The following is an 18,389-nucleotide window of genomic DNA, read 5'->3' as shown; positions in this document are numbered from 1 at the left end:
TTTCACCAGATTGGCCATTGGTAATGTATAATTTGGGTTTATTGAAATTATACATTATTAATAGTGGATGAAGAGCCAGCAGCCTCAACCTCATCCTTGCTAAGATCTAGAGCTATTCCCAATCTCATGATAAGATTACAGGCCAAATGTGTTTGGAGTTTTCAGGAAGTTTGGAACCAGTGTAACACCTCGTGGTCATCCAGTAAACTGTTATCATCCATCTCTATGTCAGACAATTTGTGGTGGAAAATAGGATGTGAGAAGTCATGCATGCATGGGTGTGTCAGTTATGTATGTATTGGTAAAGAAAAGAACCACTCTGCCTTATGGTCAGAGTAGGTTATGACTGTCATATGTATAGTACAACTAGTCATAGCTGGGAACACTTTTCTGAATCATCAGTGTAGCTATTAGTAAATTGATGCTGAATCCAATATGTACAGTGTTAATTGGTGTCACATATATATTTTACCAACCCTAGCTTAATCTCCAAAGTATTGCATAATCTTTTTACACAACTTATATCTTCTACATGCATTAAGCAATCACGTGCACAATAAAATATTTAGGACTAGTTCTATACTGTCCAGTGACCAATTGAAAATAATATATATATATATATATATATATTTGTGTGATAATACAAAATAAAACTCAAAGCACTAAAATTAATTTCTTATGGGGTTTGTAGCACATGTTCTAAGTAATTTTAGAAGGTGGGTACATAGAAGTCCTTTATACATCTATTTTTTGGACCTTGTCAATAAAGCTATCTGTATATATGTGTGTGTATATATATATATGTGACCGGGCCTGCGAAAATAGGCAGATGGGCACAAACTACACCCCACCATACTATCAGTCATATCTCAGTATTTAAATGCAGTATTTGCATTCTGTAACTTATATCATATAACCAATTAAGTATTTAATAAGGGCTGAAAATTGCATGCATGGTCATAGCATGTTGCCATGAAAAGTTATGAGCTGTGAAAGTTTGAACAAGTTGATGTTGTCACTGCTTGAAGTTTCTTAGTTTACTAGAGTGGTATATCCCCAGTATATGGAACAGTTAATTGTCTGGAATTTTAGTAGCTTTTCAGTAAACTTGCATTCACTGATGTTTACTGAGAGTTTAAAACTTAGTAAAACAATTATGTTCCATATACTTAAAGTTACTGACATTTTACTATCAGTAGCTATAACTGGGCAGTACTAAAGTAAAGCAGCTTAACAAATTAGTAAACTAAGAACCTTCAAGCAGTATGTGCTACTTCTAAAAACCAGGCACCATGCAGCTAGCTAATTCATCTGGAATTAACTATAGACAGCATAGGCGGCGGAAAGGGGGGGGCTAGGGGGCTAAAGCCCCCCCTAGGTCTGCTGAGGGGGGGCTTAGCCCCCCCTCAGAATGATATCACACCGAAATTATCTTTCTTGGAGTAGGGCTGAAAACCGTGATAAAGATCGAGATACTCTAATAGAGCAGTCACTCTAATAAAGTAGTCAGTGTGTAGCGAGCTATGTAAGGATTTTTATGTAGTTTATCAGCTAGAAATGGTAGCTGGTGAGGTGGAAAGCTCTTGTGAGTTGGTTGTGACCTTTTTTTTTTTTTTTTTTTCGGTCTCACCTTACCAAACTATAGAAATAAGTCTGGGTCAGCTCAGCGGAGCCCCTCCTCATATCAACTACTTCCTCCGCCGCTGATAGACAGTATATGAATTAGCCAACTGTGTATTACTATTTTAAACTCGTATTTTGTAATTCACGAAATTTTTGTAATTACGTTGCTATGCACTGCTAAGGAAGCGTTTGTTAAACAAACCGCTTTTACCAACATATTACGCACAGAAGTATCTTCTAAACTGTTTTATAGTGTGACTAACGTGTTTTTTTCCTACAAATTCTCTCAACAAAGCCTCAAAGCTGCTCTTCATTTTCGTTCGCGTACGTAAGGGATACGCCCCCTTTCAACTTTTTTGTAGTATTTATTTTGTAACAACATTTTACTGTATCCAACAGTAAAGTAGCATCATGCTTACCCCATTTTGAAATGCACCAGCTGCTTTGGTTTCACAGGAATTTTTTTTTACTTAGGCCACGTACATAGATAGCCATATAAATGGTGACATAGATGGAACATGCTATGTGCTATCTCGAAGGGATACGCTATTCCTGGTAGACTACGAGGCCTGCACCGCTGTTTTTCAGTTGCTAAACGCCTGAAAACCCCAAAGGGAAGGTTATTTATAAAGTCAGAGGAAAGTCGCCACACCCGTATTTCAGACTTTCGAAAAGAAACCACCTCAGAGCAAAGTTTACCTGTGCAGAAGTTTGATATAGATTTCAATTCGCTTTTAAATCTTACGTAAAAGCTGCTTTTACCATTATTTAATGATTTTGCTCACGTGGGTGCGTACGGACAAACATAGGTAGATATGTAGATAGGTACACACACACACACTTTCACAGAAACAATTTCAGTAAACCAGGCGCACGCCCACAGTCCTATTTCACACACACACACACACACACACACACACACACACACACACACACACACATAACATGGGCACTAGTGATTGCCTGAAATATACACACAAGCACGAGGGCGCAGCCTGAGTGCGTATATTTCAGGAAAATTACAAGTGCCCATGTTACAACTAATATATTCTACTTGAGTGACTCACCTGCAAGTGTGGGGAAACTGCAGGAATGCTTTGTGAGTGTATTTATATGGGCCATGTGAATTTCAATTTTGGATGAAAAAAATAAAAATAAAAATAATAATAATAATTTTGGATGATGTTGTAAGAGCAACGACAAGGTGCTGCTGAGAGGCCCAACGTAAGTGTATCAATACAAATATGCAGATCGCTTCGATTGTGGGTACGCTATTAAACACAGGAAACCCAAATGCGAGCTGAACAGCTAACATGAAGCTTAAGTGACACTATAAAGTACTTACAGTACTATACTAGCCATGAATAAACTAAAGCAGTGAATATGTTTACATCGCTATGATGGCCTAATCAGTTAAGCGCTACGCATGTGTGCAATATAAAGATGATTCAAGTGCATTACAGTACTTTTTTTACTAGTCATGAATTAACTAAAGTAGTGAATATGATAACACTAATGAGCAAATAAATTTAGCGCTACGCCTAGTGTCTGGACATCGCCAATCAAAACAACAATATAAACTAACCTGTGACCTTCATTCAGTAAAACAACGAACTATCTTCTTCCCCAAGTCCATCATCTATGCTTTGTCTCACTTTACAAAATCAAACCCCACTATCGATCCTGTGAAGTGTCACTACCGAGGGGTAGCTAACGTCCTCGGGACTCTCGTACACTGGCTATCTGAGAAATCCAATTATAAATACATGAAATATTTATTGAAATAATACAGAAATACGTTTTGAAATACTTTGATATTAGGACTCTCGGACACAATTTAGATGTTTGTGTGGGCGTTGGCGACCCCTCGGTCACTACATTAAAGCAGAGATCACACAGTTTCATAAAAGAAATCAGATGATTTCTGAGAATGCTTGGAATCAAAATAGGAGGTAGCATATACAAGTTATATCCCTCCTAGGGGGGGGTATAACTTGTATATACTACCTTCGTTTCTCGTTAATGCATTCCTGAGCACTGATAGCAGTGCTATTATACCACTTATACACCTTCTTTTCCTTTTGAAGTGAGGTATGAAAGTGGTATATATGTACTACTTTCACATCTCAAATCAAAGGAAAGCCAGTGCATATTTCCTGCATATACGCACTTGCCCTTGGGCTTGCAGCCCTCAGACGCATGCATATATATCAAGTAAAGTACTCGTGCCCATATATGGTATAACTATTACATATATATGACCGAATCTTGGAAATCACCCTTGTGGGTGTATTTGACACATTTAATTCTGAAACACAGTAATATACCCTACCTTTGCATTTATGGTAGAATAAACCGTAGATACCTTGAATTATGGGGTGCCATTTGTGCCAAAATAGTACAAAAACACCTTATTTATAAACTATAACCATACTTTATAAATCAATACACTACTTTATAAAGTATAGACATATACTTTATAAATCATACACATACTTTATAAATCATAGATATATACTTTATAAATCATACTTGTACTTTACAAATCATGCATATACTTTATAAATCATACACGTAGTTTGTAAATTATTAACACACTTTATAAACATGATTTATTAATCATTTAGTATTTCGTACTTTGTAAACGAACAATCACGAACACATGATATTATCGTTTGGTAATGATTGCCAATAATCGATAAAGTAATTTTGCGCACGTGTAGTATAAAGTCGTCGCACGTGCAGCTGTTAAAGCGGGATGGCGGATGGTCGTACCGGGCTTTCACAAGCTTTGGAGCAAGCTTTTTTAACTTTCGCTGGGGCAATAGCACAGAACCAGGTACAAAACGTACCACATATTGGTTCTAGCGTCCAACAGTCTGCCTCAGCCACAGTGGCTTCCTCAGCAAGCGTCCATGTGATGCCACCAGTTGTCTCTCCGGCTCCTACTCCTCGAAGCGAGACTCAGACATCCTCAACAAGGTATCTAGTTACGTGTAGTGTAGTAATGTTGACTAGTTTTAGAGTCCGACTGGAATGTATGTTTGCCTGGCATGCATCCCGGCCGACTATCAGGCATGCTGCCGTTTCGGGTGCCGGATAATGCTGGTCTCTCTGGAATAAATAAGTTTGTACAATTTTCACGAGACCAAAGTGACCCATTCTCTGCTCCCCCTACCAGAAGAAATTTTATAGATGTTAGAACTACAGATGCTTGCACTGAAGATGATGGCGGCTATTCCAATCAGTGTATCCACCTGTACTGTATATAAGTATAATCTTTGTCCTTGGTCAAAGGGGAATGTTAATTCAACCAACCAAGGAATTGTAATGGACAAATATTGTTGGTAGTTAATTATAAAATCAAGACAACAATTGATGCAGTCAGTTTCTGGTTCCTTGTGAATGCACACATGCATCGGTGATATTCAAAATAATCATATGAATACTTATATGCATGTGCAGTGCTTAAATGTGTTGACTACCTTCCTGCTCAGTGTATCCCTGGCATTGTCTAGCAATCTAAGGAGACGAATAATGTAGTTGTGTAAACAAGGAGCTTGATTGTAAGGAAGCAGCTCGTGTGTTTGGGCAAATGCATTCGCAAGCAACCTGAAGTTGACTGTATTCAATTGTGATGTGATTGAGAAGTTGGTCAGTGACATTTTTTTAAAGTAGAAGTCAAGTGTACAAAAGCTTTTGAATTTTGATCTAGACAGGATGTATTGCAATTCCATTCCTTCAGCTACCATATTTTGCAATTTGGTTACCTGTTATGCTGAGTTTACAGTGCTAAATTTCATTACAGCATTAGAGGAAAATCATAAAAAGCATAGCATTTGACCACAGAACAGAGGAGTAAACAACCACAACAACTTTGGGGGTGGGTTGTTCATGTTAGTGGCTAATTAGCTACCATGTAAGACCATACCCCCACCCTATCCCTATATGTAGTTGCAAGAAATATAAATCCATTATATGGGTTATTGTGATGTTATGTATTGTAATGGGAGCTTCTACAGTGTATTTCATTCTTGGCAAGCAAGTTGTCCAGTAATCCTTCAACTGTAATATATAGCCACACTGAAGTACATAGTAAATGCTTACAGGTCAGCTGTTTTGTCCACTAATACCTGTCTTCCATACTTAGGTACCTAAGTCTTAAGTATAGATCATTCAATAGTTTGTGCAAAAACAATAGGTGGTATATAAAAGTGATTTAACTGTGGGTTGTAAAATGTTGTAATGTACATAAACATATACGGATGAACTCTTAGATTAGAGTGTTAAAGTTAGTGGTCTTTGCAAAAATAGAGCATTGCTAATATTCCATGTATCCATGTAGAGTGGACTCACTTCACTTGTAAGTTTATAATGTCATTGCTACTCTTCAGGATCAATGATCGGAATACAGGCTCTGGGAACTATCTACTCACTTGAAATCTTAAAATTATTTAATGGCTCCGAAATGCTTTCTGTGATAGTGTTTGAACTTCCACAAAATGCTATAGATAAGTGCTGAGACTGGTAAATGTTATGATCAATGTTTTTTTCGTTAGGGAGTACAGTGCTGTTCACATCCTTCCTTCTTTTCTTAAACGGAAAGGAACTAGAGAAAATGCTAAATCCAAGAAGCCAAAAGTAATCAAACAATGGGATCGGGATGTGGTTTGCTTACCTCCAAGGACAGGTGGAGGTAATTTTGCTTTTCCTAGAGGTAGCTACAGATCATACTTGGCCAAGTGTGGACTTATTGGAAAATTACACATGACTTCTAAAATGAGTGAGGAAGAAGTTGCCACTGAAATTTGCTCAATATTTAAGGCCCCGATGAAAAACAATGCATATTTTCAATTCCAGTATCTTCATCCTACCGGAGGAGGCACAAAATGCTTAGCAATACCTGCACAAAGTTCATCGTTTAAATGGACAGCCCAGCAAGTGGCTTGCCTTGCTGGGCAGGCTGGCACTATCTACATCTTAGCCCAGGAAGACTTGGACTTGAGCGTATGTTTCATTTATGTATTGAGATGTTTATTAACAAGTAGAAGGAAAAATTAGGAATTTTAAGCTGGATAAGGGATCAAAGAACAAAAAAGCAGGGAAACAAGTGAACAGCTAAAAAGTTGTGAAACAAGGGAGGTTGCCTATACCTGGAGATATACTAGTGGACATCTAATCCCTGGTTTTCATTCTACTTGTTTGTTTACTTTTTATAGCATAATTATGACTACTGAATCCACGTGTACCACATTAAAAGAAAGACTGACGCCAGGCATTCCATAAAATAATTTTGCGTCTGAACGTGCACCCTAATAATCAATTACACACTGAAAAGTGAGGTGGCCATTACGCTTCATTTGTAGTTATGTTATGCTCGTTACACAGCATTACAAATGAAGAACAGTACAAGAAAATTCTCTGCAATGGATCCAGTCACAGAAAATACAATCGAAAAGCATGACACAGCCAGAGGGAAGCCATACCACGCTATCGCATATTGACACCTTGCATTGTCAGCAAACATACCAAAATGTTAGTTTAATTTACATTTTTATGCATTCCGGCAAGAGCCTGGCGGAAGTGGCTGTACGGAGCAGTTCTATTCACTACCAAACAACTATGTGAACTGTAGGGATATACCTTACGAGTAAAACAGTACAAATTTATACTATTACAATCGCTTTGTTTACAATTCATCCCATTAGAGATCACTACAAGTTTGCCATTTCGCAGCGTGATGTAATAAAGCACAACAGATTATCATGTCATGAACATATTTTATGGAATGTGAAAATAGTACTTGTATGGCTTGGAGTATTGTCCCTTTAACTAATTTGGTTGAGATTAACAAGTTGAAATCTCAAGATTTGCCTACCCAAGTAACTTTTTTCTATGGAGTTTTGTATGGAGCGCATTTTGTGTTGTAATTATCAACGGTGAATAACTGTCGCTATGGTAACATTACAATATAGTTACACGTGGAATTGTGTAGAGCAGTTTAAGAGCTTTCTTTTGATGTCTAGTATGCTGCAGAGATTTTGAGTGCTAGTGCTTGATATTTTGCAGTTTGTATAAAATTGATCTAAAATACATGTACTTTGTATTGGGAAAGGGAACATATGGCTGTCGATAAAGTTTTTCAATGAGCCTGTAATAATACCAGGTTAAGGCTCACAAATTGTGTTTTATTATAGTTTAGATTGTTTTAAGGTGTAATTTCTAAGAATTGATGGTAAATTCAATGTTGTGTAAAATTTTTATTGTTGACCTTTTATTTTACAAATGCCAATATGTAGTTTGATATGAAAGAACAGGAACACAAAGGAGGACAAAGGTAAGTCCATGATACATGCGTTTTACGTACTGTGGTTGGCGAAAAGGCACGCCTGGGGATGAAGTGACGTTGAACAGTGAAAAAATCAAGCCCGTAGCCTTATCCATGCTTGGCTGAAGGCATCAGTTAGTTAGTTAGTTAGTTAGTTAGTTAGTTAGTTAGTTAGTTAGTTAGTTAGTTAGTTAGTTGGTTCGTTAGTTAGTTAGTCATGATCAGTCAGAATAAAATTCTGTTAAATAAAATTTTTAAAAATTTCATAGAAACTTGTTGGAAGGGTTTGGGGTCACTCTGAAGGTAATTTTGGGCTTGGCTATGCATGTCTAACCAATACTGCCAAGCTGTTATGAAGGAAATTTGAGGCTGGTTTTTTAAGGTGATAATTTTGGGCAAAAAAGCCCAAAATTGCATGATCCCTAATATACAGTACTACCATACTGTATATACTGTATGATTAGTAATGTTTGCAGCCATATTGTAGCAAGCATAATGTTGTATCCACATACTTAGGAAGATGACAGTAGCAATGATGAATTAGGAGGTGATATCCATGATGCCCCTATTCCTGTAATGAGTAGCCGAAGACAGAGTTTACCGGTAATTTAAAATCATTGTATTCAGTTTGTATATTATCTGAGCTGATCGCGTTTGTAAATTAGAATTTACAAAGTATTAATGAATTTAAATAATGCTGTTTGTTGTGATGTAGCTTGACTCATTTGCTTGCTTCCTTTTGCTCATAGTTTCATTTTTGTTTTAATTCTAATGTAAACAGGTTAATTGTTTTACAAGTGTTGGCTTAGGGCATAGACCACTCTGTTATTGTATTACTTGTGTAGGTATTTTAAGTTTGTATCTATAGGTCTTTGTATAATTATACAAGTTTCAGCATCAGGCCTAATCACTAGGGTTTGAACTTTCAATTGCATGTAATATAAAGCTTGACGGTAACGTTATGTAGCTTAATAATGATGAGTCTTCAGACGATGATGACCAGTTCCCTGTTGGTCCTGTCCAATTAAGTGGGAGAAAATCTACCACAGAAGTTGAAATGGTTGATGAAAGCATGGTACCGGGACCCTCGAATACTAATCTACCAGCTCAAAGTGGAGTGAGTCAGGACATCATCCAGAAGACAGATGAAAAGAACACTGATGGATTGTATAAGTAAGAGTAGATAGAGTTATTGACCTTTGTTACTTCCTGATTTAACTGTAGCAATTATGTAAACCTTTTATCAAGTGATGAGGAGTTGATCTTCAGCCCAATATCTCCAGTTTATTCCTTGTTAACACCACCCGAAACGACATTGTGAGTGCAAGCAGCAAGGTTTTGTATATACAGTATGTTACAATTTGTTTGATCATAATACTTTTAAACTCTGTTGTTTTTTTCCTTGTTGGTTGTATTACAGCATTGATTATCATTCAGTTGAAGTACTACTGAAGAAACATGGAAGTGAAGTGCTATCAGATGATAAAGATGATGTGTTCAGACTCAAGGTCCGCAGAAGACATATTATGGAGGATTCTTTGCAGTACTTCAAGCGAGGAATTCCAGTCTCTAAACATTTACGTGTGACATTCTTAGGTGAACCTGCTGTTGATGCAGGTGGTCCCCTTAGAGAATTTTTTCGTTTACTACTTAGAGAAATATCCAACAACAACATGCTGTTTTGTGGAGAAGAAACGGCACGAGTTCCTATACATAATATTTTAGAATTATCAAAGCAAACCTTCAGATATGTTGGTCAAATAATAGGATCATCTTTGCTGAACGGTGGTCCTTCTCCTGGCTTTTTTGCTGATTTTATTGCCGATTACATTGTGTTTGGAATTGAAAAAGTTCAAGTCAGAGTTCAAGATGTGGTTGATCCAAAGATGAAATCCAAATTAACCGAGGTGTGTAAATAAACTTTTTTGTGAATTAATTTATCAGTATACCTATATTTGTCTAGTAATCAAGTAATGAACAAACAAATGTGTTAACTGATTTAATTGCTTTGCATGCTAAACTGTATACAGTGGAACATCTCTTATCGAATTCCCTGAATTAAGGACACAATAGAAAAATCCTCTGATAAGGACAAAAAATTTTGCTCCCAACTGGTCTGGTCAATACATTTTTACCTCTGAAAGAGGAAAACCTCTATATTACAGCTAATTAGGCCTAAACTTCTGGGTCCCAAAGTGTCCATTATAAAGAGGTTCCACTGTAGCATATGTTAGTTGTTAATGTAAACATGCATTTGGTAGATTTTAGCTTGCCCCTCTATTTATTTTTAGCCACTTGAGGTACATTTAAAATTGATAAAATATAGTAAATAATAACAGTGCTTAAACTGTACACGTGCAATAATAATAGGGGTACTTTAAAGTTCTATAGTGCATGCATAGTACTTGTGAACTAATATTCACTGTTATTATAATATATTGTGTTTGCTTATTTTTTTTATATGTAGCTGTTAAATGCACCTGATGAGGATTCATTTATTACATTGCTTGATTCAGATGACTACGACTTTCGGTATGACTGTGGAGTTCGTCAGCCAACTACCATGATGACCATTAATGATCGGGATGATATAGTCAGTGCATTAGCTATGCAGACGGTATTCTCTATAAAGGCAGAAATGGATCAAATGATTGCTGGCCTTAATGATTACGGACTAGGGGAATTGGCACGAAATAACTCAGAAGTATTGCGACAGTTGTTTGTTCATTATAGACAGTTACCTCTTACATCAGACACACTGTATGATATGTTTGCTCCTCAACTATCTTCATCTGGTTCAAACATCAGGAATGAGGAGGAAGCTGCATTAATGCACTGGGTATACTATACTCGAGATGTGCAAGGTACAGTTTGAAGAGAAAGACTGTTTAATAGTTGGTTGGGATATATTGAGATTAATTAGAAGTGTACAGTTTTGCATAATGCTTCTTCTGGCCATGGTTATACAGGTTTTGGCAATTGAATTTATCACTTTGTCACCCTTTGATATTGAAGTTGTCACATTGGCCTTATAACATTAAAATAACATTAAGAGTTTACAAGATCTGCTGCATCTTATTATCATGTTTTTCACCTGCAATCTTGTTGGTGATAAATTCAATTTGTGGATTTACTGACTAATTGAACCTGTAATATACAGTGTGGTAGTACTGTATACAATCTGTTCTAGAAAATTTTATGCAATATTTTCTTAGGTTACTAAATTCAATAGAAACCTGTGGCAGGGTTACTAAATAATTAGTGGGAAAGTACTTAAAAGTCCCTCAGGTGATGTGGGCTTGGCTACCCACAATTATGGTAATTACCTTGGTCTGTGGCCTTGGTAATTAAGTAGTACATAGCCTCATCCACATCATACTCCAGTTTCTAAATGAACTTTATCCACAATGACATCAAAGTGCAAAATGGTGGCCAATAGTATAGACACTTTTGTATAGAGGGGATTGGGAGAGATGGCAGTTCGCTATGTTAATGTTTACATAATGCAGTGAGGGGCAAGGTGAGCCATATATGCTTACTTACAAGACAAATGCACATGGTTTTGCATCAATACCAAAACTTAAGTCTGGTTTTGTCTGGTGGGACTATTTCGCATCACCACATCACGCTAACTAGCCTCTTACCTTACTATCCAATAGTTCCATGTCGTGAAATCCGCAAACAAAGCTCATTTTAGTGATTACATACGAAGTGCCCACACTAAACACAGCCATTTTGTCAATTATGATGTCATTGTGGATAAGGTCCATGGCATATATAGGTTAAGAAAGAGTTAGAGGAAAAGCGGTAAACTTTGCTTGCTAGCATTGGGATTTCCTTGAGTTGGGTTGATCGTGTCAATGCCACTACACTAGTGTGACATTCATAACCACTGCATGACTATAGTGCCAGTATCAAGTAGTTAGTAGAAAGACAATTGTCTTTCTACTAACTACTTGATAAGGACATTTTGTTTTGGCTTTGCCAATTTTCATTTGATGAATGTAGTAAACAACCACTGGTGAGACCACAGGTTACTATCTATTTAGTAACCCCTCCACAGGTTTCTATTGGATTAAGTAACCTCAGACATCAAAGGAAAATTATGTAAACTTTTCTAATGCTTAGACATGTGACCACTCTACAGTGGAACCTCTCTTATCCAGGTGGTCTGGTACATGCTACTGTCCATATCTCAGAAATGTCCATAACTAAAAATTGCATGCTATTATGTAAAAGCAACTGACAAGTAATGGTACATTGTTATTGCTGTCAGTTAGTGCTATGCAGTTTAGTGGCAGAGGAGGAAGTCACTACAGAGCATTTATGGTCACTCCCCTGGACTGTAAAAAATGCATTATCACCTAGCAACCAAGTCTTAGTTATTAGTAGAATCAACAAGGCACCAAACAGGTAAAAAGCAACCCCTTGTGCTTTCATCTAAACGAAACATCATTATGGTCAATAGACAATAAGCCACATGACTAATTTGGGTTGTTTCGAGGTCAGAGGTCTGGATAAGGGGCAATTGGAAACAGTGGAAATGGAAACTGGAAATGGTTAAATCATATAGAGTAAAATGTTTGTATAGTGGCCACCTCTTTAAGACCACCTTCTTAAAAAGACCATCTATGTACAAAGACCACATTCTCAAAGATGGCTAAGGCATACTTAATGACCCCATACATAAGAGTACTTTATGGTCACTTTTTATAGGACTAGCCTCTTTACAAAGACTACTGTAACAATGTAATAGCTAAGTTCCAAACAATGTATTTCATGATTTTATTAAAACAGCTATAGGTCAGCTAAAAGGCTAGTTATGTCCTTATGAGACCTTTGACCTTTGGTACAGTAGGTTAACAGTGTATACTAGCTACACTTCACTTGTATGCATTCTGTACAAACTTAAGCGATACAGATAGCCAGATGACTTGACTAAGATGTGGACCAAAGTGTGTTAGATGACATTGACCCCTTTCTATGACTATTGAAATGCATATTTAAAGCTTATCAAATGTTACCATGTACAGTAAAGGCTGGTCTTTATAAAAGGTAACCATGAAGTGGGTCTAAATCAATTAGATCATCAAGTATGTCTTAGAATCTAATTACAATGTGGTCTTTGTACTGAGGTGGTCTTTATTAAAAGGCAGCCTTAAGAGGTGACCACCAAGTGAGGTTTTTACTCTATATAACCATTTCTGTTTCTGGTTCCACTGTTTCCAATTGTCCCCAATAAGGGAGCTTCCACTATATTGCTGTAAACTTATTTGGCAGCTTGTTTATTAGGGAGTAATCACGAATGTTCTACAGTTAATTTTCATTACCCACTAATGCTATCTGATAGCATGCTAGCATGCATTTCTAACTTTTTTAAATACATAGTGTGAACCAGACTGTGGTAAGTTTGCCAAAACATATGTATCAACCAGAAACCAGCACTTATTCTTTCATGATGACTTGGGATGACTTGGCAGTATTGGTTCAATCCCAAGTATGCCTTCAGTGTGATCTGAAATGTTTCTCATATATACATAATATTTATGTAACTGTAATAAAATGACTAATAAATTTGTACAGTACCGCTCAAATGCAACGTCAAGTGCGAGTGATTAAAAAACTAGCTAATTAAAGGGCGTGGTAGCTGTTTTGCTCACGAGTATTCATCCTGTTTTGTTTGGGATGAATACTCATGAGCAAAACAGCTGCCACACCCTTTAATTAGCAAGTTTTTTAATTACTTGCACTCTCGTGAGACAACACTGCATTTGACCGGTACCGTGCTTTGGGTGATAGATAATCTTTGCAATGATCCCTGCTATCTCTACACATAATGAAAATATTAATTTTGTATATTGATTATTTCTACTGAATAGATGGCAAACAAATACTTGAGGTGACTGATTCACAAACTCTAATGAAGAATACTTTCCAGGTTTCATTGAAGTTGATCATGATATTTGCTACTGGAATGGCTGAAGAACCACCAATGGGGTTTGACCCTAAGCCATCGCTTAGATTTCATAATGACATACCATATGCAAGGGCAAACACTTGTAGCAACGAGATCAGTATTCCCAGGCAGTTCAAAGATTATGAGGATTTTGCCTATAATGTCACCTATGGCATAGCCAATAGTATGGGGTTTGGTGTTCCATAGACACATGATGTTTGTTGACTTGGTGTTACCTTTTGATTTTATGCTATTATTCTGATCTTAATTATTGTTATAATCTGATACAAAAGATAATTTGTGACTGGATTTTGGAAAAACGATCCAAATCGCACATTAGAAGTTTCGAGATTAACGGTTTTAAAGAATTCAAGCCAGCATAACTCTCCAAGGATAGCGAGCACATGTATGAAATTTACACTAAAGAAGCATCAATCTCTTACCTTTCAGACCACTCCCAGTACATGTAGCTGCTTGTAGAGTTTCCCACCAAATAAAATAGAAAATCTGAGTTGTTGGACGAGCAAAGTAGTATCATGAGTGCTCACAAAGGGGTGGTGGCGTGGGCAAGGGTTAGACCTCAAAATGGAGGCAGACCATGATTGGAGTCCAGAGACGAGATTACAGGGCTGTGATGGCTCCTTAGTGGTTGATATGAAGCAAAATGCACAGAAAAAATGTCAGGCTGTCCACCTGTAAACCACTGATTCTTGCCAAGCCAGGTCCTTCACAAGGCCTAAAACCACCATTTGAGCTCTACACATCCCCCAGAAAAGATGTCTGTTGAAACCAGCCTTGAGTAGTACTGAGTGTCAAAACTACTAGTACGATAGTGTAGTTATCCATTGGAGGGGTTAGTTTGATTTTTGCCTGATGTGCGATTTGGATCGGTTTTGTAAAATCTGGTCACATTTTTAGTTGTTAAGGGTATAATACATGGTTTAGCATTTATTCCCAAACCATTTGGTATAGATGTATGTATGTGGGTTAATATATGTGCTGCATGCTAGCAAGGACATACATGATGTATAGTATTGTGGGTAGTAGGTATCAAAATTTTTGTTTGGCTATTAGCATTATAAATTGAAACATAATTAAATAAGACCTGCATGTTATATAATAATTATGTAATATTCAAACCTAAGTCACATGGCCTTGTCCTAATATGGTTGATTAGCATAAGAAGATTTCATTGACCTCAAAAATGCATATGGGTGGGAGATTCATTAGATATTTCTACTTATTTTATTTACATATTCCAATTATTTTACGTAATAACTACTTACAGGTAAGAATACTGTAGAAATGTTTAAACTAAGCAGTAAAAAACAAAAGACAACTAAATGTTCAGTTGACAGCAATAATGAATGATCATGCAGGCGGGAAATGGAATTTGCTTGGAGTGGCCTAAATATAAGCTAGAATTGGTATTTTTAGAAAGGGATTTGAAATTGGTCTTTCTGTTCATGTGGCTATCCGAGACAGGTTCCACTGTAAATTATAGAACTATTTTCCTTGAAGTAGTAGCTCACTTTCTAAATTGCCAACTAGTGAAGTAACTAATGTTAAGTGCGGATTCTTGTCAGCAAATGCATACAATCAATAAGAACCTGTCTAAGGTTTTTAATGCACGTGACTCAGTGTCGGCACTTTTGATTGGTCGAAATCTAGTGCACATAATTTCACTTGTTATTGTTGCCCAAGATCTATTAGAACGCTGTACCGTTATATAATTATTATCACAGCTCTCGTGACAACAATGTAAGATATATAGTCCACTGAGATGGCGGCAAGCTCAGAGGATCTCCTGTCCGAGATCAGCACCATGGGCACTAGTGCTGGAAGACCATCTATTGAGATCAGCAAGGATGATATTCTGTTTTTAAAAGGATTAGACTACTCATGGACGAAAATTGCTAGCATTCTTGGAATTTCTCGTAGTACACTATATCGTAGACTGGAGGAGTTTAACATTGACTCGAACGCCTACACAGATATAACAGAGTCACAGTTGGATGAGTTACTTAGGGATGTCAAGTGTACTAACCCTAATGCTGGAGAGGTAATAGTTAAAGGTATACTTATGAACAGAGGCATTAAGGTTACCAGGGAAGTGCTTCGTGCAGCTATTCATAGGGTGGTTCATGAGAAAACTGCTGAAAGGCGGAGTTCTGTGGTAAATCGGCGGATATATTGTGCACCACATCCTAATTCAGTATGGCACATAGATGCCAATCACAAAATGATAAGGTGGTGCTTAATCATCCATGCTGGTATCGATGGATTTTCTCGCTGTGTCACATTTGTCAAGTGTAGCAATAATAATTGTGCAGATACAGTCCTTGAAGCATTCTTGGAGGGAACTTCTGTGTTTGGTATGCCACTGTGTATCCGCTCAGATCATGGTGGTGAAAATGTGCGAGTCTGGGAATACATGTTGTCATCATCTAATAATCCCTCATCTGTTATCACAGGAAGTTCTGTTCATAATGAGAGAATTGAAAGGATGTGGCGTGACATAACTCGATGTGTATCAAGCTCCTTCATTACTGTTTTTTACTGCACTGGAGGCAGAAGGCCTGCTGGACCCTTTAAATGAAGTAGATTTGTTGTGTGCATTTTGTGTTTATTCCTCAGATAAACAAAGCATTAGCTGACTTTCAAGGTGGGTGGAACTCCCACTCTCTGTCAACTGAGGGCAACATGACTCCCATGCAATTGTACGTAGATGGTTTACTGGCCACTGAGTGCAGTGTCATGCCTCAAGAGTCATCTGGATTACCAAGCAGACTACAAGATTTAATGCCAGAAGAGATAGACCTTGTAGAGATTCCAACAAATAAATTCATACCATGCCAGCAGGTTGTTAATGAGCTTAATGCAATTAACCCTGGAACAAGGTGTACAGATTTTGGAAAACAATTTTACAAGCAATGTATACAAGTACTAGGACAACACTTACAAATCAACTGTAATACATGTCACCTATAATTGATATTGTACTACGTATAAATGTCATAACACTGTGTACAATTTTATGTACGTACTACGTATAAATGTCATAACACTGTGTACAATTTTATGTACTGAACACCATCAAAAAATGTAGAGTATTTCTGTTAAATTTAACTTCTCCGGCATATCCATGTAGTTCAAGATGTTGAAAGCATTTTTCCAATAGTATAGTAATTAAGTGTTGTTAACAGCAGCCATGACATCATGAAAAAGGATTCCCAGATCAACTGCTCTTATGAAAGTGCACTTTCAGTAATTTCTCTACATTAAACATCTTGAAAAATGTCACAGGGCATCAGAGTACACTTGTGATCTGATATTGATCCTTTGAACATCCCCATCATCATTTGAAGATTTTATTGTACGTAACTGATGCTGCTGAATCACATGCTTTATAACAGCACTATCAATAAGCCCTTCTCTGGTTCCCTGTTAAGTATAAGTATATCATTACACAGTGTATAAAACAACTCACGTTTATGTCAATGCTACACAAGATTTTGTAAAAGACTATCTCAATGCTGGAAACAGATCTAAGTCAATAAAGCTGACACTAAGTGACTGTAACCTTGGAAAAGTTGTCTAATTACAAGACGCTATATTAGAGCAGAATGGGATATAAAGTGAGTACTAGAATATATTATATATAGTTATACAATGGGCACGAGTGCTCTGCCTGATATAAACACACAAGCCTGAGAGCCGTTAGGCCTGAAGGCGAGTGCATTTATACAGGCAGAGCACAAGTGCACATTGTATAACTGCTATGTACCACTCACCTAATAGGTGGAAAGATCTAATGCTGCAGCTACATTTCTTTATAAGGTAGAAAGCCGATATCGATTGTGGAGCTCTAAAACTAACAACATTATATTACGTATCAAGCATGGTCTTGAACATACAGTCATATGGCAACACCACAATCGATTGTTATGGTGAGTATCAATTAGAACAATATTATTTTAAAAAGCAATTAGTTAAGGTGGAAGCTTCGATCAAACTAGTAAGGTATGTAACTACGTTTATATATATGTAAATAGAGTTTTACCTGCCGTGTTTGCCTCTTTGATTGCAATTGGCTGCTTTTAGATCGCAGGTATAATGTAGTAGTGACGTTCCCTGTATGGTCCCACAATCGAATTTTACATGTTAGGCTATATAAGAATTTGAGTAAAGAGTGTAGTGTCTTGCCACCTATTAGGTGAGGTGTCGTAGCGGCCTTAGCTGCCGGCACTTGTGCAATGTAGCATAAAACTGCAGCCAGTGCAATATAAATATATAGCACTGCGGTCAGTGCATTATAAGTTATAATGCACTTGCTGCGGTTAGTGCAGCAGTGCTATATACGAATTATAGCACTTGTGGTGCCTTTGAACTGCCCACGCAGAGTGCTACATATGCATATAGTCACTGGCCAGCCTTCACAGTTTATACTGTTTCATTTGCATATACACTTTAATTAATTAT

General features: G+C 37.1%; 1 protein-coding gene across 1 annotated transcript; it reads left to right on the top strand.

The window, feature by feature from the left end:
- The first annotated feature begins 6,453 nt into the window (after positions 1-6,453).
- LOC136259420 (G2/M phase-specific E3 ubiquitin-protein ligase-like) lies at positions 6,454-14,185 on the top strand. Its single transcript, XM_066052908.1, has 7 exons — positions 6,454-6,630; positions 8,468-8,554; positions 8,919-9,124; positions 9,176-9,268; positions 9,372-9,858; positions 10,419-10,815; positions 13,831-14,185. The coding sequence occupies exons 1-7, from the start codon at positions 6,454-6,456 to the stop codon at positions 14,112-14,114; spliced, it is 1,731 nt and encodes a 576-aa protein (XP_065908980.1). The 3' UTR covers positions 14,115-14,185.
- Positions 14,186-18,389: the final 4,204 nt, after the last annotated feature.

This window comes from Dysidea avara, chromosome 6, assembly GCF_963678975.1.
Source record: "Dysidea avara chromosome 6, odDysAvar1.4, whole genome shotgun sequence".
In the NCBI taxonomy this organism is placed as follows: domain Eukaryota; kingdom Metazoa; phylum Porifera; class Demospongiae; order Dictyoceratida; family Dysideidae; genus Dysidea; species Dysidea avara.
Note: the sequence above shows the minus strand (reverse complement) of the source record. Positions and strands in the feature narration are given on the sequence as shown.